At 41.2% G+C, this 23005-nt stretch overlaps 2 protein-coding genes across 2 annotated transcripts in view; both read right to left on the bottom strand.

The window, feature by feature from the left end:
• Nucleotides 1–7365, bottom strand: part of LOC139928415 (serine/threonine-protein kinase SBK2) — a 7783-nt gene extending 418 nt beyond the window's left edge. The window contains exons 1-5 of the mRNA XM_071920968.2: nucleotides 7325–7365; nucleotides 2027–2171; nucleotides 1633–1835; nucleotides 584–745; nucleotides 1–218 (exon numbers count right to left, since the gene is read on the bottom strand). The exon at nucleotides 1–218 is cut by the window's left edge and continues 418 nt beyond it. Coding sequence (XP_071777069.1) covers nucleotides 1–218; nucleotides 584–745; nucleotides 1633–1835; nucleotides 2027–2171; nucleotides 7325–7330 — 734 coding nt within the window. The 5' untranslated portion in view covers nucleotides 7331–7365. The remainder of the gene's footprint in view (nucleotides 219–583; nucleotides 746–1632; nucleotides 1836–2026; nucleotides 2172–7324) is intronic.
• Nucleotides 7366–8900: 1535 nt separating this feature from the next.
• On the bottom strand, nucleotides 8901–19042 carry il11b (interleukin 11b). The gene is made up of 6 exons (XM_071920964.2): nucleotides 18956–19042; nucleotides 11917–12080; nucleotides 11316–11411; nucleotides 10996–11169; nucleotides 9952–10079; nucleotides 8901–8991 (listed from the first exon to the last, which is right to left on the bottom strand). Exons 1-6 carry the CDS (start codon nucleotides 18960–18962, stop codon nucleotides 8901–8903), a joined length of 660 nt encoding a protein of 219 aa, XP_071777065.1. The 5' UTR covers nucleotides 18963–19042.
• Between the last annotated feature and the right edge of the window lie 3963 nt (nucleotides 19043–23005).

Genomic DNA, 23005 nt, shown 5'->3' with positions numbered 1-23005 from the left:
ATGGCGTAGGTCAGGATCCCCAGCGCCCAGCTGTCTGTGCTGGGCTCCACCGACACCCAAACTCTCTTCTTCTTCTTCTTCTTCTCATCCTTGTCTCCATCTTTCCCTCCGTCTGTGTCGCTCCAGCTGTCCTCATTTCCCCTGGCGATCTCAGCTTCGGGGGTGCAGTAAGACGAGCTGTACCACACCTCAGGGACCTTGGTGCCCACCGCCTTCACCTGGGGTTGGTGAAATAGAAATGACAGAAGAAGAAGAAAACGTTTACTTTATTCACCAGTTTGGCTGATAAATTGGTCTAACCCTACTGGCAACCACTGAAATGGATCACAAATCATGAGCTTGGAATTATTAGGGTTTCCATTTTGTTGAATTACATAAAAATCATCATAAATCCAATTTCACACACATGTAAACACCTCTGTGTAGACCTACATTATAGAATAAATTAGTATAACCTTCTTTGACTAATATGTCCGATGGACCCTTACTGTTCCAGGGTCACAAAATGTGTTTTTGTCATAACATTATGGTGTCAGTGTCATCCTTTCCCCTTCTGTCCCCACATTTCCGTTCCTGTACTGACCATGCCGAAGTCTCCCAGTTTGACCCAGCGGCAGGCTGCGTCGCACAGGAAGACGTTCTCTGGTTTGACGTCTCTGTGGACGAAGCCGAGGGCGTGGAGGTGGGAGAGAGCGCCGCACAGCTGGGACACGACCCTCTGACAGCAGTCCTCCTCCATGCCAACCTGCAGAGGGAGGATGAGTAGGAAACACAAAGACAGAGAAAGAGTTTGGTTTTTACTCAGCCCTCCGTATTCTCTCAAAAAGCTAAAAAAATGTTTCATTGAATCAACTAGAACTCTGAAATACTGTGAAATATTCTCCAACTTGCTGTTACACCCAAACACATCATTCCTATCACATTTCTTGGCCATGCAAACCCATCTTTATGATTTGAATCAAGTGTCAATCTTCGTAAGGTTCATAATAAATGATAATCATCTAATTTAAATCTAACAATAATCCCATATTTGGATTACTACCAAAATCTAATCAGTTGTTCCTTGACCCAAGGCGGATTTGTCTACCAAATTTCATTGAGGTAATAATAATTCAGCAAATATAAAATTATATGGACAGTAATGAGCAATTAGCAAGAAACAAACTGTATTTGTTTAATCTGTACATAGCACTTTGTAACTCTGTTAAAGTGGTAATCTGCGAGATCCCAATTTTTTTATTTTGTCTCCATCTTTGGTGCTGAGATCACCCGTCAATCAAACAGTGTGGGCGGAGCTTGGATTTTCTGTTGCTGCAGTTTGAGTTTCTCTTTTCTTTGTCTGTTCAGCCATGGTGGCTATCGCTGCTCATGCTAACTACTCAGTTCTTCTTCTTCTGTTTATTACAAACAAACCGGACATGTAAAACACATCACTTCCTGTGCGGCAGGAAAGAGCTACCAGACACCGGCTGTTCAGAACTGACAATGGAAAAGCTTTATGAACTGGATATAGGCTAAATCACTATTCAATCGGTGATAGAAGCTAGCAAAAGGAACATTTATTTATATGAAAATGTCACGGATTATTACTAAAGCACTATAAAAAGCGTCATGACCAACACTACTGTATACCTCGGGCACAATGACATCGTAGAGATCTCCGAACAGGCTGGCCTGCTGAGCGAAGACGTAGTGAGCGGGGGTGGAGTAGGCGATGCCCAGCGCTCTGGTCAGGGAGGGGTGGGTGCAGAACGACAGAGACAGGTTGTACTCCCGCAGGAACGAGAAGAGGGAGGTGGATTCACGAGGGAAGAACTTCAGAGCCATCGGAGTACCTGCAAGATACGAGGGGGAGGGACGCAGCGAGAGGAGGGGACAGAAAGAAGGAAAAAATGAAATGGGGAAAGTGAGAATGAAATCATGAACACACATTTTAGATAAAAAGGTAAAACATCAACATGGAATTTGGGCTCTATTGCGAAAGGAAGCCGTGAGAATGTGAACAAACCACAGTTTCGTTCCTCACCTCTCTTCCTGTGTACGGCCAGCATGACTTTGCCGTAGGAGCCTTCGCCCAGGAGCTTCAGGACCTGGAAGTGCTCCGATGTGTCCAGCGAGGTCAGAGACTGAGCCGCCAGGTGGCACATCTCGTCCAGGAGCTTGGTGGCAGCCTGGACACACAGACAGGGAACACATCAAAACACTGTGGAAACCTTTTGACGGGTGGTATTCAGTGTGTTTCAGACTGGAGTTTTAATTACACAAACATTTCTCAGAGGCAGAGCTGCTCTGGAGGCAGAAATAATGTGATTGGTTGAGTTAAACCTCAGTGGGCGGGGCCAAAGAACCACAGAGTGCAAGTTAGCTAACTGGGAAACTTGAATGGTGAAGAAGGAACTTTGGTCAATATATAAATAAAAAAATATAACCAGAAATGACTTTTTCTTTTTCATTCATTCATGACCATGGCATTCAAGTCAGCTAACTAGCTTACCTAGATAGCTATAGGCTAGTATAACTAGTTTGAACTTGGAAGGTCAGCTAGGCTAACTAGCTAACTTAGATAACTTTGTAGGCTATGGATAGATAGTATTTTTTCAGTTAGTAGCAGAGCGCTAGGCTTCATAATATTAGCTTCCTCCTCTTTTCCCTCTTGTCTTTTTCACTGAGCTTCAGTCTGATGTTACTTAGCCAGAAAAACTGTTTCTTTGGCTCCGCCCACTGAGGTTTAACTAAAACAATGAGATTATTTCTGCCTCAGAGAAATGTGTATAAATTAACTTCAATCTGCGAATGGGTTTGACATGACACATGTTTTTTAGATGCATGTAAAAACCACGTCCTGTCTACTACAACCCAGATAAGCTCATATCCCAGTTATAAGAAATCTCATTATGATATGCTGATACTAGAATTTATATGAGTAAATATGTTGTAATCATTTACTCTGTATATGGATATTTTGATTGCAATACAAAGTTGCATATAAACATTGAAGCATTTCTGTCAGGCAGCCATCATCAGTGCAAACTTTTTGCACTTTGGAATAACATGAAATATCTTGCATGTTGGATCATTTGTGGGGTTTCTACCACAACCATCATGACCATGAAACCCAAAGCTAACAACTCATAACTGAACTATAAAACATTAAAAAAAATCATACATGCATGTTAATGGACAAGTTAAACCATTGTTCTCCATTCCAAAAGGTTTCTACTGTCACATGGAAGCTCATTGCTCTCCTGTTGTAATAAATACAAAACAGAGACGGAGGTCAAGGCTCTGCTTTTCAGAATGGAATGCCTGGTCGCCTGTTGGAATGTATCACAGCCGTTACCGTGATGATTGTCGTCATGACGATGTTGGCAACACTGATCCATGGGTATAAACATATCTGTTAATAGCCTCACGAAATCCTTGGGGGAGGTCTCTCTCTCTCTCTCTCTCTCTCTCTCTCTCTCTCTCTCTCTCTCTCTCACACACACACACACACACACACACACACACAGACATACACACACACACTGTTTCAACAGGATCTTTAAATTGTCTGGTGGAGTTTGTGTTTCCACCACAGCTGGCACCCGCGGGCCCAGGTGGGGATTTGGTGGGACGGTCCAGACTCAGACCACAGCAGCTCATTAGGAAACATGACAGAGCCGTGGATCTGCATGGATCTACTGTACACAGATACTGTAAATCCCTGCTGAGGCTGCGTTCACACGGCACAAACACCCGGACTAACTCATAATGCAGCGTTTGGGTCGGATTTTAACAGATTTCATGTTTTCATGGCTATCAAAATCACAATACAGAACTGTAACCTTTCAAATTACTACTAAACCGACCGTTCTTTTACGTTTTCTGATGGCTGAAAAGCGTAACATTTCCCTCAGAGTTGGAGCGACAGTACAGTGCACGCAGTAATATCTGCCATTTATATATAGAAGCTTCCCACTTTAACTTTGCCGAGCACAGCCTCCTATAAACACATCTGTTATCTGTATCTGTTTGAATTTTAACACCTGCTGAGGCCAAAAATATTCAGTTCAATATTCAGTTCAATTAGTTCAGCGGCACTTAATCTTAGTTCAAGGTTAGTTTGAGAGCTTGACATTAAGGATGTATCTTTGATGTAAATGATTTGGTAGCTGTTATGTATCATCGGTTATAGCATGTCATTTGGCTACTGTGAATAAACTAATGGTAAGCGTTTAAAAGCTTGAAAAAAAGAATTTATCTGCATCTCTTAAATTCAACTTTATTGTCATACCACCTTAAACAAGTTTCTTGGGGTCACGGGACACTTCATGGGAATTAAAGTGCAGTGCAGTAGTAACAGAGTCCAGGATGATCGGTATAAAGTGACCGCCCAGCAAACATTTTGTTGTTGAATGGATGCTGATACGACGGCCTGCAGTAAAATTGAAGACCAGTGTAAATACAGCGCCAAAATGAAAGTGGAGACGACATAGTAGTCGTTCCTAGCTGCTAATTAGGACCTAAATATCTTCCTGGCATCAGTTCAAAACAGTTTCCAAAACTGTTCACGGCGGCGGGTCCAGCAACATTGATACAAAGACATTTTTTAAAAAGTGTGTGTGTGTGTGTGTGTGTGGGAGGGGATAATGAATTTGTCACGTCATCAATCCATCTTTCTCCCCCCGCCATCTTTACTTTGGTACGTTCCATCTTTTATACACCGAGCTGACTGATTGTGTTGTGCATAATTTATAATTTGCTACTACAACGATATAAACAATGTGACAGGGAGAGTCAGGATTTTCTATGATACCCAAAATGCAGAGATTTTTTTTTGTTTGTAATTCAAATTTATATTGTTTTAAACTTATTCGGTCGAGTCAGTGTGTGAGACATTCATTCATGGCTTACCATTCCAAACAAATAAAAACAGCAAAAACTGAGAAAAGGAAATCCCTGCATAGATTTATGGGCAGAGAGCATGGAAAGCTCGTTTAAAATATTTCACTCCATAAACAAAAAACCAAACTTCATCTTAAAGATTAAAAAAAAACCAGGCTATAAATAGACTATGCTCTCTAATAACACTTCGTTGTACTTGTCCTACATGTGTCCACACTGTGAGCGGGGGGGTGGGGGTGGGGGGGGGTCTGTGGGTCAAATTTCTCTCATCAGTTCTTTTCATCCCAGTCCGCCGCTGATTTTGCTGCTGGTGTAAACAAAACCTGAGAGGCGAGAGGTGACATAAGTGGGCCGGGGGCTTGGGGGATAACGGGGTATTCAGTAAGTGACATAGCTGACGGGTTTGGAGGAGTGAAGGAGGAGGTGACAGGTGCCTCCCCCGGGACCGGTTACATAACACACAGACATGTAGGGCCTGTCCTGACCTGAGTGTGTCAGAGTGTGTGTGTGTGTGTGTGTGTGTGCGTGTGCCCTTGTGCCAGAGCCTGTGTGTGCATGTGTAGATGTGTTTGTGATAGAGCTGAACAATTAATCAAAAAAAAAAAAAAAAAACGAAATCGCAATATGAACTTCTGCAATTTCCAAATCACAGAGTAAGTAAATCCTGCACACTGACATCTTTGTTTTTTTTTTTTTTTTAACAAAACCACTTTTCTTTAAACAATTTTAAAGTTCTAATAAATTTATGACAAGAAAAACTTGTGATGATATGATAATCACAGTTTAAATCGCAATTGCAATATTCTGTCAACTAATCGCAATTTGATATTTTGTCAATATCTTTCAGCCCTAGTCTGTGAGAGAGTCTGTGTCAGCGAGTGTGTGTGTTTCTGTTGAAGGTTGAAGTGCATGTGTGTGCGTCTGTGTTGAAGGTTGAAGTGTGTGTGTGTGTGTGTGTGTGTGTGTGTGAGAGAGAGATAAATCTCCTGGTGATGTACCCTACATTCGAGCCAACACTGGATATGGGTCTCTGTGGATTACATACACTACAGTGATGAATGACAGGGTGTTCTGTGTGTGTGTGTGTGTGCGTGTGTGTGTGTGAGTGTGTCAGGGGCAGAAGAGGGTATTGGGACACACACTAGAAGCCAACTATCAAAATGTTGTCTACATAAAATAAGTTTTAGTATGAGAGCCAGAATGTTGAATTCTGCTTCACTATTCAAATGAGTAGAACTAACATTTTATCATAGTATCATAGTCTCAGAAAGTTAAATGGGAAAGAAATGGGAAAATGTGGCCGGTTTCCCAATTGCTTCACATTTTTTTTTATATTTTCCCATTGATTTTCAAAAATGTAATCTGGTTCCATGATCATTAAACATGTTCAATATCTGTGGTCATTTCTTAAAAAACAACAAAACTAAATCAGAATTGGAGAAATTAGATAAACTCCAACGGTTCCACTAAATATTAAATATTTCTACTAGTGCCTCACCAGGAAAGATTTCACCAGGAAAAGCCAAAAATTCATGATGTTAATATTTGTTTGAGAAATTGTTCCTTTACTTTTTGCAATTTCGTTTTAGGCATTTATCTCCCACTCTTATCCACAGGAAGATAAATTCCTAGATGAACAACTTTACAAGAAAGCAAGCAGTGTAAAGATCAGATCCTGATAATATTCCTGTTACTGTAGAGTGATCTGCAGTGTAATGAAAAGAAAAATAACATCTGTGGTGGTATAATGGGATTTTTGGTGCTCATAAGGCATTATAGGGCGTCATAAGCGCATTATGAGCACATTATAACTGCATGATAATTACTGTAAACAGAGTGTGGTATAATAAACACAAAAATGTGCAAATACTTTATGGGGCACCTGTGCAGTTAATAATTGAATGTAATTTTCTGATGTTTGTCTGAAGATTAGACTGTAAGAAAAGTGTATCTATGCTTCTAATGCGCTTATAATCTGCTTGTAATGCTTCACGACGCACTTCATATAAAGTTTTACTGAATTTTTGAATGTTTCTAACCATTACTTATGTTTGCTCATAATTGCTATTTACTAAAACTACACAATTTGCAAATTAAACATTAATTAGTGATTATTAATGTTTTGTTTTTTGCTGTTCCTGCTCATGAAATAGTCTGACCATACGATATCTGATCATTAATATTATATATATCATTATATCTGATCATTAATATTATATATATATCATTACCTCTATATATACAGTGTATATGTTCTTTTAAATTGTGTTGTTTCTTTTTCACTCTCATTTCATTTGTATTGTCATGTCCTTTATTCCTGTAAAAGTGCTCTTATTATTATATTATTATTATATCTGATCATTAATCCTGACCTACTGCATGAAGAAGCGGCGCAGTATTTCCCCACGCTGGTTTCAGATCAGTGAGTTTGACTTACTGTCATGTTGCTGCTGCAGGTCGGTTCAAGTCTTCTCACAGCGTCTGAACTGTCTGCTTCAAACTCAGATTTCTTCTTCTGCTCGTCTCTCAGCAGGTGCAGCTGTCAGGGAATCCTCCACGCGTCCACATCTGCTGCAGAGTCAGTCTTCTGTCCACCAAAACGTCTCAGTTGTAGTTTTTTTAGTCGGTGAGGAAACTCTCCTAAAGGTCCGACTCGCTCGTTGGTGTTTTTCATGTCAACTGCTGCAACTTTTATCCCAGCTTGATCTCTCCTCACCTCCCCTCCCTCTCCCTCTCCCTCTGCACCGCAGGGCGGGTCCAGTGTGTGTGTGTGTGTGTGTGTGTGTGTGTGTGTGTGTCTTTCTGCATTTGTGCATGTGTAAATGAGAGAAAGCAAGTGTTTGTGAGTGTGTGTTTATGTGTATGTGTGTGCATGAATGTGTGTGAGTGGAGAGAAAATGTGTGTGTGTGTGTGTGTGTATGGGAAAGAGAGAGAGAGTGAGAGAGACAACGCAAAATATTGTGTGCGAGTGTCTCTCTCTCTCTCAATCTCTCTCTCTCAATCTCTCTTCATCCATCCCTTTCTATTTTTGTCTTTGTTTCTCTTCCTCCCTTTCTCTTATTTCTCTCCCTCTTTGTTTGTTTCTCTCTCTCTCTCTCTCTCTCTCTCTCTGTCTCTCTCTCTCTCTCTCTCTCTCTCTCTCTCTCTCTCTCTCTCTCTCTCTCTCACTGTCACACATCCACACTGCCTAAGCATGAGGAGAACAATACCCAGAGGGCTTTCAGGTGCTGTAACGCCCCCTCTGGTGGCCATGTTGGAGCTCCACAGCTGGATTCATTTCCAACCAGAGCCAGGCCTCTACAGACTTCAAGACATGATCAATAGACATTAATAGACATGATCTATTTCAGTTCTGTTTTTGATGAGGAGCTGATTACTTCAACACTGATATCGCTGCCTTTCTTTGTTGTTTGTGTGTACTTTCTTTGAGCCTCTGTTTCTTTTCTTGAGTCTATTCCTCTTTTTGATTGTCTCTTTCTTTCTCTGTCTCTCCCTCTTTCCCTTTCTCTATTTCTTTCCCTCTCTCCCTCTTATCCCCATCTTGCTCCCCCCCCCCCCCCCCCCCTCTCTCTCTCTCTCTCTCTCTCTCTCTCTCTCTGTCCCTTCTCTCTCTGTCCCTTCTGTCCAGCCAACAGTTTTTCTAACACCCAGGTCCTCAGACAGATCCGTGTCTCAGCTGTCAGCCTGACCACAGTCCACACAGTTTCGTCCCTCAGGCCTTTTCCCTGCAGGCTGCATGTCTGTCTGTCTGCTGTCCCGATCAGATCATCTGTCTGTTGCCACATGTCAGCACGCTCACATTATGCAAGTCATTGTCACTTCAGTTGACTCATTCAACTTTACCACTGAAGAACACTGGGTTGTACATTCCCTTATAGGTCAGACTATTTTGTGAACGCATTTATCCAAAGTGCTTTACAGTATTTCTTGCATTTTAGCAGCAGATTGGAGTTTTAGTGACAACATTTCTTAGAGGCAGAGGCAGAAATAATCCCACTGGTTGAGTTAAACCTCAGTGGGCGGAGCCAAAGTACCACAGAACCCTACATTTGTCAGTGTTAACGCCAGGCTCTACACACTGAGCTAGCTGAAAGGTCCTAAGGCTTCATTCCCACAACAGCTAATGTGTGTCCATCAACACGCATGTGTCTGTCAAAGTGTCTTCGAGCAACACACTGAAAACCTCACAGTCACTCACTGTCAGCAGCTCTGGATAGCATCAGATAGAGCATCAGATAGATGAAAACTGTGATTGTCTTCACCACCACACCATCTTTAAGCACTCACATCTCTTTTTTAATGTTATATTTTATTGTAAAACTTACAAAAAACATAAATAGCAAAATTAATAAAATCAGTAAAATTAGTAAAACTGACTACAATATGACAATAGTTTATTATTAATATTATTATTATTATTAAATATTCCATGATGCAATATCCATAGAAAAAAGTGAGATGCCTGCATCTCAAACTAAACACTCTAAGATGTAAGAAACAATATAAAAGGCTCATAAATAACAAATAAGCTACATATATTAAAAACCAACAGTAGAAAAATATTGTTAATGGCTCAATGGCTCAATTTAACATCTCATTTAGCTCACAAGTCTTGTAAGCAGAATAACACTCATCGTTGTAAAGGCACAGTGACGCCTGTTGGACATGTAAACATTCTCAAAAGGAGCAAATAAAGCTCACAGAGATGAGAGCAAACACAGAACCTCAGCATGCTGCATTACTACCACAGGGCTACATGTCAGCATCATGCCTCACAAACACACATTCTTCTTACAAAAATATCATTGAAATAACAATTAAAATAATTCAAATGCAGCAACGTTTAAAACCCATAAATACAGCGGCTAAATGAAAGTTGAGACGATGTCCATCACTGCTACCTGCGTGGTTTTGTGACATCAGAACCTAAATGCGTTTCAAATAAGTTAACAGTGCTTTTGTGGGAAGACTTTAGCAGTTGGCACCTGGTTATCTACTGAAGGCAGAAGGACTTTTTTTTTTGGTTTCAAGTGCAGTGACAGTGTCTCTTATGGTGCGTTAACACTCTCTTTGAGAAGTCACAGAAGGCCTGTAACCGCTGAGAGATCTCAGCGGAGTAGCGGACCGCATCGAAGGACGTGGAGACGACAGGGAGCGAGGGAGAGGCGGGCTGGGGAAGCTCCTGGTTCATCTGGAAACAGACAAAAGGATAAGTTAAAGACAGTTAGAGTCTTATACAATAGTAACAACAGTGCTGTATAATCTAGGGCTACGATCACACACAGTTTGTTTTCTTTGGTCCAAATCAGAGTGGAACGGTTTACTTTGTTGTATATTTGTATTTGGTTTGTTTAGGTTCACACTGGCCAAGTGAACCAGGGCTTGTAAACAAAAGTCACATGACTCACAAGCAGCTTGTTTATTGGACAGTTTTGGTCACCTTTCATCCTGCAGGTTAGAGAGTCAAAACAAATCTGATTCCAGTCTCTGTAACTTGAACTAAGCATGATGGACTTGTCTGTCTCTTCTTCTGTGGTGTTCATACCAGTTTAGAGCACATGAAGCAATAGCTGAATATGAGCATCAGTCCAGACTGCTTTACTTTTGTTCTGCTAGGTTTTTCAAACATGAGGAACTGCTGGCCGTCCGATGTCAACACCTGTCTCTTTATACCCATAATCCCTTGCGGTTTAGGCTCATTTCCTGAACTACAGGAATAAACGCTCCAGAGTTTCATTAAACCGCTCCAAACATGCATCCTTCGTCTTTTAGAAGTGTTCCTCTTCACTTCTTCTCCACTTCAACCTCTTTCTATCTTTTCCTGTCTGGCCTTCTTTCTTCTTTCAGTAAAGCTTTGCATTGTACTATGGTGTATGAAAAGATGCTATACAAATAAACATTGATTGATTGATTAATTAATTAATTAAGTGATTGCAATGGCAGCAAGACACTGAATACCTACTCACTCTTTTTAACACACCTTGATTGTCTAAAATGTGGATGTAATTGTCGTGGATTACAGTTAGAGTTACAACACTTTGTCCTAATCCAACCAAGCTGTATCTGTGGTTGTGTTTCTTGTGTTTCCTTTGATGAAGCCTTCCTACCTGCTGAAGAGCGGCGCTGGTGAGGTTGAACAGCTGCAGCAGCTGGACTCTGCTGCCCTCCGCTGTCTGGGAGGAGAGCGGCAGGCTGACGTTCTCTCTGGCCGCTTTCAACCAATCAACATGCAGCTTGAAGGCCTGAATGCCCAAATATAGCTGGGAGAGAGACTCATTGAGCTGTGGAGAGATTAAGATAGGCAGACAGAGAGAGAGACAGACAGAATATGAATTTTCCTGCTTCTACTATCACCAAATATTGTGAAATAACAAAAAAAAGAACTTCGATTGAAGTTGGCTTTGATTCTACTGTAAGGGAAACGCACCTTTATAGAGTTGAAATGGTCAGCGGTGTGCTGCATCGTGGGAAGATCTTTCAGTCTGTGTTTGTCAGTTTGCACGGTGCTGAGTTCACTGTCTGTCTGTTGGTTTTTAAAACACAGGACAAATGCAGGCCACTGATGAGCTAAATCAACATTTAAATCACCGGGGAAAAGAGGAGTGAACAGACTCTCCATTAACATCTGTCTCTCTGTCAGTCTGTCTATCTATCTGCTGCCTTGTCTGTGTTCCCAAATGAACTGACTTCATGTAAAGTAAACACATAAAACGACCTGCAGTAACCTGACCAGGCTCAGTCCAAAGTTCAATACCATAACACAGTGAGATATCTCTATAGTACACACTATCAAAAAATCATTTTTATTCCAAATACAAACAGTCCAAGTGACCGTCTTCATTACTACAACATGAGATTTGAAAAAAAGTGGCGCCTACTCTTATATATGACAGTGTGAAGTTAAAACTAATCATTTGACTTCTTTAAGGATGGCAGATAACTGTATGTCCTATTATAGACTGAATACTTACAGTTTAGATAGACAGTATTGAATAATGTACTGGTGTGCAGTGTGCTGTGAAGCTCACCAGGCCGTGGAGTGTGCTGGAAAGCCGCTTCAGACTGTCCATACTCTGGATCATGGGACTGAACGAGGAGCAGAGGGAGCAGCGAGCGGGACGAGACGCTGAGAGGACGAACAGCTGAGCCAGCAGCAGCAGGTGGAGAAGACTGGGGGTGGAGGCAGGAAACACTGTGAAGGTGAGAGAAAGACTGTCAGTTACATTGAATTGTGTTGTATTCAATATATATATATATATGTCAATATTATCAGACACAAAGCAGTAGAACTTCATTGTCCCGCTAATGCTGAGAATCAGGTTTCTGCTTCAATAGAGGTTTTGCAGTTGCATCGCCATCATGGAGGTTAGCATGCTAACGCTAGCTGCTACTAGATACATTAGCAAGTGTGCTAATCAGATGTGTTTACAACAAAACAGTGATGGTTAGCTGACCAGATACTATGGTGAGCTAGCTAACAAGCTGACATTATCTAAACAGAGATCCAGCCAGGATCCGGGATTTTAACAAATGACCTTCCAGCCACAGATTCAGGTCCTTGGCCTCGGTGTGTGCCTGCATGAGGATCCTGGACATGGAAAAGTTTGCAAACTCCTGAACTGACACAGTGAGCGCCTTGATTGAGAGTGATACTGAGTAATGTTCAGCTGTCCATCAACACAACTGGACACACAGACAGACGGACGGACGGACGGACGGACGGACGGACAGACACGTGGCACAGATCTGATGTTTTCCAGTCAGTGTGAACAGCAAAAATCTGTGCCAGTCTGATCTGAACCACATGGATATGTGACATATAATCAGACCCTGAGGCATGCGACCTACGTTCGACTTTTTGAACGACATCAGAATAGGGAAATGTTACATCAATCGCCTGAGACAACTGTCGTAATGCTAAAGACCCACAGCAGCTTAGCTGAGTCAGCGTTAGCATGGAGAACAACAAGGGGAAGAAAGCGAAAGGTCGACTTGATCGGTATTTGGGGAGAAGCCTCGATTCAGTCAAAACACAAAGGCACAAACTGTGAGAGAAATGTGTTCAAAACAAGCGGCAGAAGCAGAGATACACGAACAGATGCAACGTTCTTTGTTGTTATTATTTTGCGCATGTGTCTTTTCAACATCGCTGTCGGTTCATATTGGTATCAGGTACGGGTTATCATCTAGAATAGATATGAGCAGTCATCCAAAAAAAATCCCCCAAAAAACAGATATGAGCAGCAAATCAGAATTGAGCGAATTGCCTTTACTGTTATCACTTTTAACTGTTAGTATGAGTGTGTGTGTGTGCGTGTGTGTGTGTGTGTGTGTGTCATCATACCACATCAAATAATTTCCGTAAAATGATATCTGGTTTTTCTAGGGAATTTATTTAGGTCAGTCAAAGGTCGGTGTATTTGCGCAACATAGATCAAAAACAAAGTGTGCTGGAAAGTTTACATCGTCCTTTGAAAGTGTTTGAAAGTCTATTTAGATTTTTTTTCAATTGACAGCATGCCTGACCCCATCTTAAATATGTCCTGATGGAGGAAACTCCACCCATCTCATCTGGTACACCAACCGAATTAAAACAAACACTGAGAATTATTTGCACTGTACGGTTTTATCCAAGTCTGCTTTCCAGTTGAGAAAACAGCTTAAATACATGCTGAACTCTCTCTCTGTGTGTGTGTGTGTGTGTGTGTGTGTGTGTGTGCGTGTGTGTGTGTGGAGGAAATGCACAGACAGACAGATGCACAGACATACAAGTCATCATAGCACATCATATGATTTCTGTAAAATGATATCTAGTGTGATAGATAGTGAGAGAGATTGAAGTGTCATGATTGCATAGCAGGAGAGTTGTATGAAGTCATCACTCAACATCCATCATGATGAGCTGCCATTACAGAGTTAAAAGGAATCTGAGTCAGTGTTATGACTATGACTTTAAAGGGAAAATCCACCATAAAACACTTAAACTAGCTATTAGCGATGTACCGTGCATTCCTGGGTCCGTTTTGTTGTTTCTTATTCCTGTGGATAACTGCCAAACATAAACAATGTGACATCACCAATGCGGTTTAATAGGAGGAAAATGTTTCAGCGGTCTGAAACATCAGCGGTAAACGTCAGGTTTTGGTGTCAGTCCCTCAGAATCAAAGAGCGAGGGCTTCTTTCTAGAGCCGCCTTTTTGCACCGAGAGACGTTCAACAATCATACAGGAGAGAAATCCATCGCAGAAGAGGAGAGAGACCAGTTTCTCCACCCACAGGAGCAGGAGAGAGACCAAAATGCACTGTTTATCAATATCAATATCAGTAACAATATCCACAAGCTTGAGCAAGGGACACGACTCTCACTTTTTCTTGACTGGAAAAACACTCCCTCTCTTGCTCTTACTATGCTATTGCTATCTCTCTCCCCACCTATGCCTAACTCATTTGAATTTGAATGCAACATGTCCAGGCATGTTCTCTGGGGGTTGTCGAAAGGCATTCTGGGAAATGTAGGAAATCTCTCACTGAAGTAGACATAGATGAGGCAAGTTGAGGGAAAGTGGGTACAACAAAAACTAAATTACTGCAATCTATCACTAACTGCTAGAATGCATTGAACATCACAGACTGATGATATTTAACAGTGTAAGAGGATCTGTGGGAGGATTTCTCCTTTAAACTCTAATCCAGAAGTTTTTTGAGTATCTAAATTTGGGGTATATACAGATCAGATGTTGAAGAGTTTCATTTGTAGAGAAAAGCAAAACCTTTTGGACCTCTTTTAACCTATCACAACTGAAAATATAGCTGCATTTTAAAGTTTTTACGGCTTCAGTTGAGATTAAAACACTCAAGCTGTCATCTGCTGTTCGTCCTTTTATTCACAGCTTTGATTTGACAATGGAAAGATCCCCTCAAATCCCCTGCGGTTAGCGTTTGTTTTGTCTTGGATTTTCAGCCTTGTTCTCAAGCACTAAATCAATGACTCTCCACTCAAGGGGAAATAAGTCTAAAATCAAGATTGGTTCCCGCCTGTAAAGCTATCCCCCGGTTTATGCAACTTCAGAAATCCCATATCCAGGGGTAACAAAGAAATCGACTGTCCGTTAGCGTTAGATCAGCGATAAGGAATGACAGGAATGCTGTGGTTTTTTTTCCCAGCCTGCACTGGGCCTCCTGCTGGAGAAGGGAAAGGGGATCTGAGTCAGATTAATCTGTGCGGTGACGTCACCGGCAGACGCCTCAGTCTGGCTCTTCACAGGGAAAACATTTGCACTTTGTCATGTGCGTTAAACACTTCACCGCCCTGTGAAAGCAAACAGCAGGAACGACTGTGTGTGTTTTAAAGGTTAAAGGTCATGACTAGGGTTTTTTATCAACAACAACAACAACAACAAAACTTGACCTTAAATACAGTTAAAGGATATATATTCCACTTGTGCTTTGTTGGGACGGGAGATTAATTCATTTTTCTCATTTTCACTACTCACACAGTCTATTTGGCTTTGTATGTAAAAACAATATTTCATTTAATTCACTAACATTAATGTTGAGTAAGGAACCAAGTCTTAAAACTCATTTTTATGTAATAACCTTCTATTGTTTGTTTCTTGTTCTTGTTTCTATATTTCTTGTCTTATTGATTCTGCTGTTGATTTTATGTTTTTATTCTCTTAAGCTCTTTGTAAGTGTGTTTTGAAAAGTGCTACATAAATAAAGATCATCATTATTTTAAGCAGCTTGTAACATCTCAAAAAAATGCATCACAGACTATTTATGCAGTGTTTTATGCCAAAAACTTCTGTTTAGTACGTAAACTTTACACTTATTGCCAAGTGATTGAGCGAGGCATAAAGAAGCGTTATATTTTGACACACAATATAATCTAACCTGTAGCATAATATATTCAAGGTTTAGTGTATTCTCATATATATTTAGGCATGCGTATTACTGAAGAATCCTCACGCTGAGGGATTTAAAGCAACTTCTCTCATCCAGTCCTGCTGTTTCAAATGATGCAGCTGTCAAATGGTTTGCTTTTGGCTGGAGGTCTTAATCCCCCTCCAGTCAGCCAGTTGCCTGTACTTCATGATAACTACAAGCTGATCTCCCAAGATCATGAATGCAATGATCATGAATGAATGAAAAGAAAAAGTACAAGTAAAAAGTAAAAAGCCATTTATATTTTTCATTTGAGCTATACTGACAAGATGAAGGCTCTAAATTGCCCATAGGCATTTGTGTGTAGTATGGTATATGATATAGTATATGATGTATATGTATTATGTATATATGATATGATATATGATGTAGTATGGCACCTACTGATGTAGTATGTGTATGACATGTATGTGAAGCTGTATAGATAAACAGGACTAGACTTAACATGACTTGTCACTGCTTGAAATGACCTTCAGGCTCATTAACTATGCAGGCCAATAACACAACGAACCATTTAGCCTCATTAACTGCCACAACACGCCAGTAACGGTTCTTTGGCTCCGCCCACTGAGGTTCAACTCACCCAATAAGATCATTTCTGCCTCCAGACTGGTAGATTGCCCATCCAGTTATTACATGATTAATAACAATTAATAACAATAACAATGATTGAAAATGGAAACTAACACTAACACTAGTCAGTCACTAGTCAGCAGTCAGTCACTGCTACGTTTTCTGCCAAAAAGGAAAAGCCTTAATGTTTTTGCATTGTAGTTTCTCTTAGCCCTGAGGCTCCTTAAACTTCTTCAGTCAGCTAAGGACACAAACAAGAAAATCTGAGCCACTGCGTATGGCCACTGGAAAACTACTGAACAAGTATAGACATCAGCAAAAACCCTCTGACAACAAAAAAAAATTCCCAAATACTGTAGTGTACAGTCAGTTATTTGGCAGAGTAAACAGCTGTGACAGCGTTACAGCTCAGATCCAAACTGCTTAAGAAGCAGAGTGAATCGGCTGTTTCTGATGCATTGAGCAAGTCGTTTCATCACTGTATGAACACATTGGAGTGGTTACACACACACACACACACACACACACACACACACACACACACTCACACACACACCCCTACACACACACGGGAGTACTACAGACACATAAAAGCACAAATACACAGACTCTCTTTGACACATACACACAAAAAACCTCAACACCCACATATTTGTATACACGCAAGCAACAGCACACGCACACACACTCTCACTCACTCTCTCACACACGCAATTTCCGTTCCAGTTCGTGTCTGATAGAGCTGATTCAGATGCCATGCAGAGTGTGTGGGGTTTCCTGTGTGTCGCTGCTCTCTGACACAGTGAACGCCTCATTTCCTCAGCTGTTCTCTCAGAGAACTTCGGCTGAACTTGTAGTAGTTCAGCAGTGAGTGGAGATCGTCACTGATTTAGCGCTTGAAAACACGGCTGAAAGTAGGAAGTGCCCTGCGTTTGCCCCGCCAGCTTCCTGACGTAAAAAACCCCCCAAAAAACACTCCTTGTGACATTAAATGAGGAGTTAATTAATCCAGGACTTGGTAAACCATGGACGTTTTTAACATGGTATTTTGATTTGGATTAGCAGGACCGACAGAGCGAAGACACATATTTTATACATTGTGTGTTTTAACTTCGATTGAAGGGTTACTTGCTGAAAACTCTGCAAACTCTTGGCTTCATGAAATCTAAAGCCTGTTAGATAATCAAAAAAATTCATGGTCGACAAGCTGAGAACTTAGTTCCTCCCATGTTGACGCTTGGGAGATACGAGCCTTTCACTCGTCACTATAACAAGGATGAGACAATGACTCTGAAAATCTTTAAATTACTGCTAACTGTTAATGCCTACTGTCCTGTTTCCTCACATATCATCAAGCTTAATACGATGCGATGCGATACACGAAACGATACGATACAACGTCATACGATACAATACAATACGATATGATGCACTACAATACAAAACGATACACAATATGATACAATGCGCTATGATACAATACAATATGATACAATATGATACGATATGGAGGAAACTGGATTGTCACCACACATAAAGAGACAGGCAGGACAATGTAAAAATCCACCCAAGCACATCACTCAAGGCAAGATCATAGAGGGGAGAGAGCACAGAGCCTTATCACAACATAACAATCATTTCACATCATCAAAACAAACACAACATCGATAAATCCTGTTCATCTATGTCAAATCGTATTCATAATCATCACTAACAACATCGACATCGTTATCAGCAATTAAGAACGCGTACTGCCACTGGTACCGACTTCATCGCTTATTCTCACACTCGTCCCACAATGCAAAGCATCCCAACAGCCTCCACCGCGGTCGGCTTGGAAACAGGTTGCACTGTGGGCGGGGCGACAGAGTGACATCACCGTAGGAGACGGCCATCTTGGCTTCATTTATTATTAAGTTGCTTCATTATTTATCCGCCTAGCGCTGTAAACACTCTCCACTGTAGCCTCCTGAATGATATGCGATCATGACTTCACTGTCTGCCCACCACACACACACCAGACACACACCACACACACACCAGACACACACCACACACACACACACCAGACACACACACACACACACACGCACGCTTACTCGCTCGCTTGCTCACTCAATAACTGACACATTTGCTCACTCACTTGCTTACTCGCTTGCTTGCTTGTTCGCTCAATAACTCACTCGCTCACACACACACACACACACACACACACACACACACACACACACACTCTGACTGTCACTCACTCACTCATTCACTCACACACACTCACACTCACTCTCACTCATGCTAACAGCAAAGGACATGTGCAGAACCCCCTCCTCTCGCACACACACACACACACACGCACACACACACACACACACACACACACACACACTCTGACTGTCACTCACTCATTCACTCACACACACTCACACTCACTCTCACCCATGCTAACAGTAAAGAACATGTGCAGAACCCCCTCCTCTCCCACACACACACACACACACACACACACACTCTCACATCTTCACTCTCTCAGTAAAAGTATTGAAAACCAACTTACATTTCATCTTCAGCAGCTCCAGTTTAGTAAACAAACCTCCAACAGACCCTTCTGTGTTTCAGCCACTCTTACACACTGTGTTAGTGTATGTGTGTGTGTGTGTGTGTGGACACATGTAAAAGTTCCCTTTTATAGAATGAGTATGACACATCACCTGAGTCATCAGCCACCACCGCCATTCAAGCTTCAACACCCACACAACCTCCCCCCCCCCCCCTTCACCCCCCCCTTCACCCCCCCCCCCCCCCACTCATCCCATCTGAAAAGATTCAAATTTCTGTCTTTGTCCAACTGATTTTGAATTGGGAAAATGATCAATAAATCATAAATAAGGGAAGTGAAATGAATAAAAACAAAAACTAAATCTAGACATTCCCTCCCTCGATCTGCCACTCCCTCATTTTCTTCCTTTGTTTAGTCTAATTTGGTTTTGCAAACAAAAACACACAACTGAACTGAACTGAACTGAACGGCAGAGAGTAAACGAAAGAAAAACTCAGCAAAGAGAAATCGAGGAGAGAGCAAAACAAAATGATAAGTACAATAAACAGCCTTACACCCAGACCAACCTCCCTTATCTTCCTCCTCTCACCTCACCCTCACTTTCCCCCTTTGTTCTGTTTATTTATTCACGCATTTGCACACAAAAAGGACAAAGAGAAAAAAAGAATACAGATCGTGCAGATGAGGAAAAAAGGAAAAATGAAGGGCGCAAATGAATGGAATGGCAGATATATAACCAGTGATGGAAAGAGTACTAGAATGTCCTGCTCAAGTAGAAGTAGCTGTTACTTGTGTAATATTTTACTTTTAAGTAGAAGTAAAAGTACTGGTGTAAAAATCTGCTTTAGCAAAAGTAAAAAGTAGCTAATTTAAAATGTCCTCAGAGTAAAAGTTAGTGAGTTACTTTATGATTCTGAAAGGAGAGAGGACAGAGTTCAAACTGGATTCTGTTCATTAGAAAATTTGGAAATTGCAAAATAAAGAAAAGTCAGATTTCTCTTCTCACTGTGAATCACTCCACAATTTGTCAATTTACGTTGATCCAGTTTCTGTTACTGATGGAGAAAAATGCACAATCTGTAATGGATGTGATTGAAAATGTAGTGAAGTACAATCCTTTAGTAAAAAGGTACGTAAGTAAAAGTAAAATTACTGACTTTAAAAAAATACTCTAAGTAATACGCTAAGTAAAAAGCCTTTGCTAAAAAAAAACAAAAAAAACAAACTGATCTGGAAAACGTAATGGAAAAAATAGTGGTAAAATAGTATGTCACTCCTTCCTGTATTACCACCTTAAGTGCTTCTGTCTATTCCTCCTTAAGGTCATCCTGTGGAATTTCTACAGTTTAGAAAAGCTCAGTGAGTTTGTGTTTTTGGTATTTTATTATTTCCTGGTTGGCCGATATCCTTGCCAAAAACAAAAAAAAAAAGGCTAAATAAACGTAATCACGGTTTTCTGGAAATTGCGGTTATTGTGGTTGGGAAATTCTGCCCCGAAAGAAATGACTTTATCCAGAAAAGGAGTTTTATGAGTCTGTGATGAGAGTCCAGTTCCCCTCAGACTGTAACACACTCACTGAAAATATAAATTAGACACTAATTCAATTCAAGTCAATGAACTTTATGGATCCACACAGCAAAGAGTTTATGGCAGACATAGAAACAAGCATTAAAACCAAAAAACACATACATATAAAGCATTCATTATACATAAAAACAGTGATATGACATGGCTTACCCTCCCATTACATGCACATTATTACATGGAAACATCCAGATTGATCCATTACATATTATTTAACGGAGATCAATAAAGTATAACACTATATTATTATAATTAAGAGATGACTCATTACATCATTTGACATTTCCCGCCAAATTACAGTTTAGTTTTATTTGTAAGCAACTTGTTCACAGTGATTTTAGCTGATTTACAACACCAACATTTACAGCGGTGTACTCTCACACATCAGTCTGCGATGTTCACATGTTTTAATTTACTTTTTTTGTCGTACCCACTTTCCCTCAACCTGCCTCGTCTACTTCTACTTCAGCTAGCGTTTTCCTATGTTTCCCAGAATGCCTTTCAACAACGCACGGAGAACGGAAGCTGTTGGTTTTACCTGTAGGTGGAGAGAGCAATAGAAAGCGAGAGTTGAGAAATAGTTGAGAGTTGTGTTTGTTACTCAAACCGCAACCTGTCTCTCTGCAGCAGTGCATTCTGGTCTCTCTTCTGCTCCGGTGGGTGGAGAAATTGGTCTCTCTCCTCTTCTACGATGGATTTCTCCCTGTATGATTGTTGAACGTCTCTCGGTGTTTCCCACAATGCCTTTCGACAACCCCCAGGGAACATGCCTGGACATGTTGCATTCAAATGGGTTGTTCCCATAGGTGGGGAGCGAGATAGCAATAGCATAGTAAGAGCAAGAGAGGGAGTGTTTTTCCAGTCAAGAAAAAGTGAGAGTTGTGTCCCTTACTCAAACTTGTGGATATTGTTACTGATATTGATATTGATAAACAATGCATTCTGGTCTCTCTCCTGCTCCTGTGGGAGGAGAAACTGGTCTCTCTCCTCTTCTACGATGGATTTCTCTCCTGTATGATTGTTGAACATCTCTCGGTGCAAAATGGCGGCTCTAGAAAGAAGCCCTCGCTCTTTGATTCTGAGGGACTGACACCAAAACCTGACGTTTACCGCTGATGTTTTAGAGCCTGAAACATTTTCTCATATCAAACTCCATAGTAGCTGCTGGAAATATCGACATGAGATCGCATCATCTGCATTTGTCCAATTAGAAGAAAAATACACCAAACAACAAAATGGGCCCAGAAATGCGAGGCCTAGAGGGGGTTTAGTGGGGATTTTCCCTTTAATTCTCCCTCAAATCGATCGATTTTCCACATTACTGCAACAGGTGACACCATAACCTCATGGTGTATGTACATAAAGCAAATGCGTAGGAAACCATTATGTTACTCATTTCATTCACAGACTGTGGTTTTGCTTGTGTAAAAGCTGTGACACTGCGTGATTTCCAAGAAGCAACTACTTTCCTATTTCCTACGAAGTGTTTTTTAAGGTTACACCTCCGCCCATTTATGCATAAAATACTTATTTTGAGAATGACAGTTAAGATCCTCCGTTCTGCTTCCTGCAGTAAACACTTAACTATGTTGTGTCATGGACAGGCACAATTTGCGAGGACCTAATAGGACACAGAGGGAGATTAAACTGCTGCTCATACTGTATTTATTACTGTTATTGTCATTATAGATGACACCATATGCTGAACTGCACTTTGAGCCGGTGACACTTAGTGAAGAGAGCTGAATCAACTGCAGGGAGGGAGGGAGAGAAAGTTTAGCACGTCATAACGGCAGCCTGACTGACTGGCTGGCACTGGCTTTCCCTCATTTGTCATGAAACATAATGCCATATGGGGAAGTAGAGGCCGGACTGGTGCAGGGGGGGGGTATGTGTGTGTGTGTGTGTGTGTGTGTGTGTGTGTGTGTGTGTGTGTGTGTGTGCGTGTGCGTGTCCCAAATAGTGGTTACACAGTCAGCTCCGCTTGTTTCATCATTTCCCCAACCACCCACGATCCGGATATCTCTCCCTTTCACTTTTCTCTCTATCTCTCTCTCTCTCTCTCTCTCTCTCTCTCTCTCTTTCTCTCTCTCTCTCACTCTCTCTCACTCTCTCAATTCAATTCAATGTGCTTTTTACAAACAAACAATATTGCCAAAGCATGTAACAAGAAATTAATCATCAATTAACCAACATTTCAGAAAATTAATCCCATCCCCTCCCATGTATATGTATCCCTCTCTCTCCCTCCCTCTTTTCCATATAAACGGAAGCTAGCTCTGCTCTCTCTCTCTCTCTCTCTCTCTCTCTCTCTCTCTCTCTTGGCCTCTGTTGAACAAAAGGAATGCGAGGAATGCAGCACTGAATGGGAAAATGGGGGAGGCAGCGGCATGAAAATTACTGACGGTAGCAGCTTTTTCACTGGACATGAACACACAGAAAGTTTTAAAGAAGGGGATTTA

The sequence above is a fragment of the Centroberyx gerrardi genome, chromosome 19, assembly GCF_048128805.1.
Source record: "Centroberyx gerrardi isolate f3 chromosome 19, fCenGer3.hap1.cur.20231027, whole genome shotgun sequence".
NCBI lineage: Eukaryota > Metazoa > Chordata > Actinopteri > Beryciformes > Berycidae > Centroberyx > Centroberyx gerrardi.
This window is presented reverse-complemented; position numbering and strand designations above follow the sequence as displayed.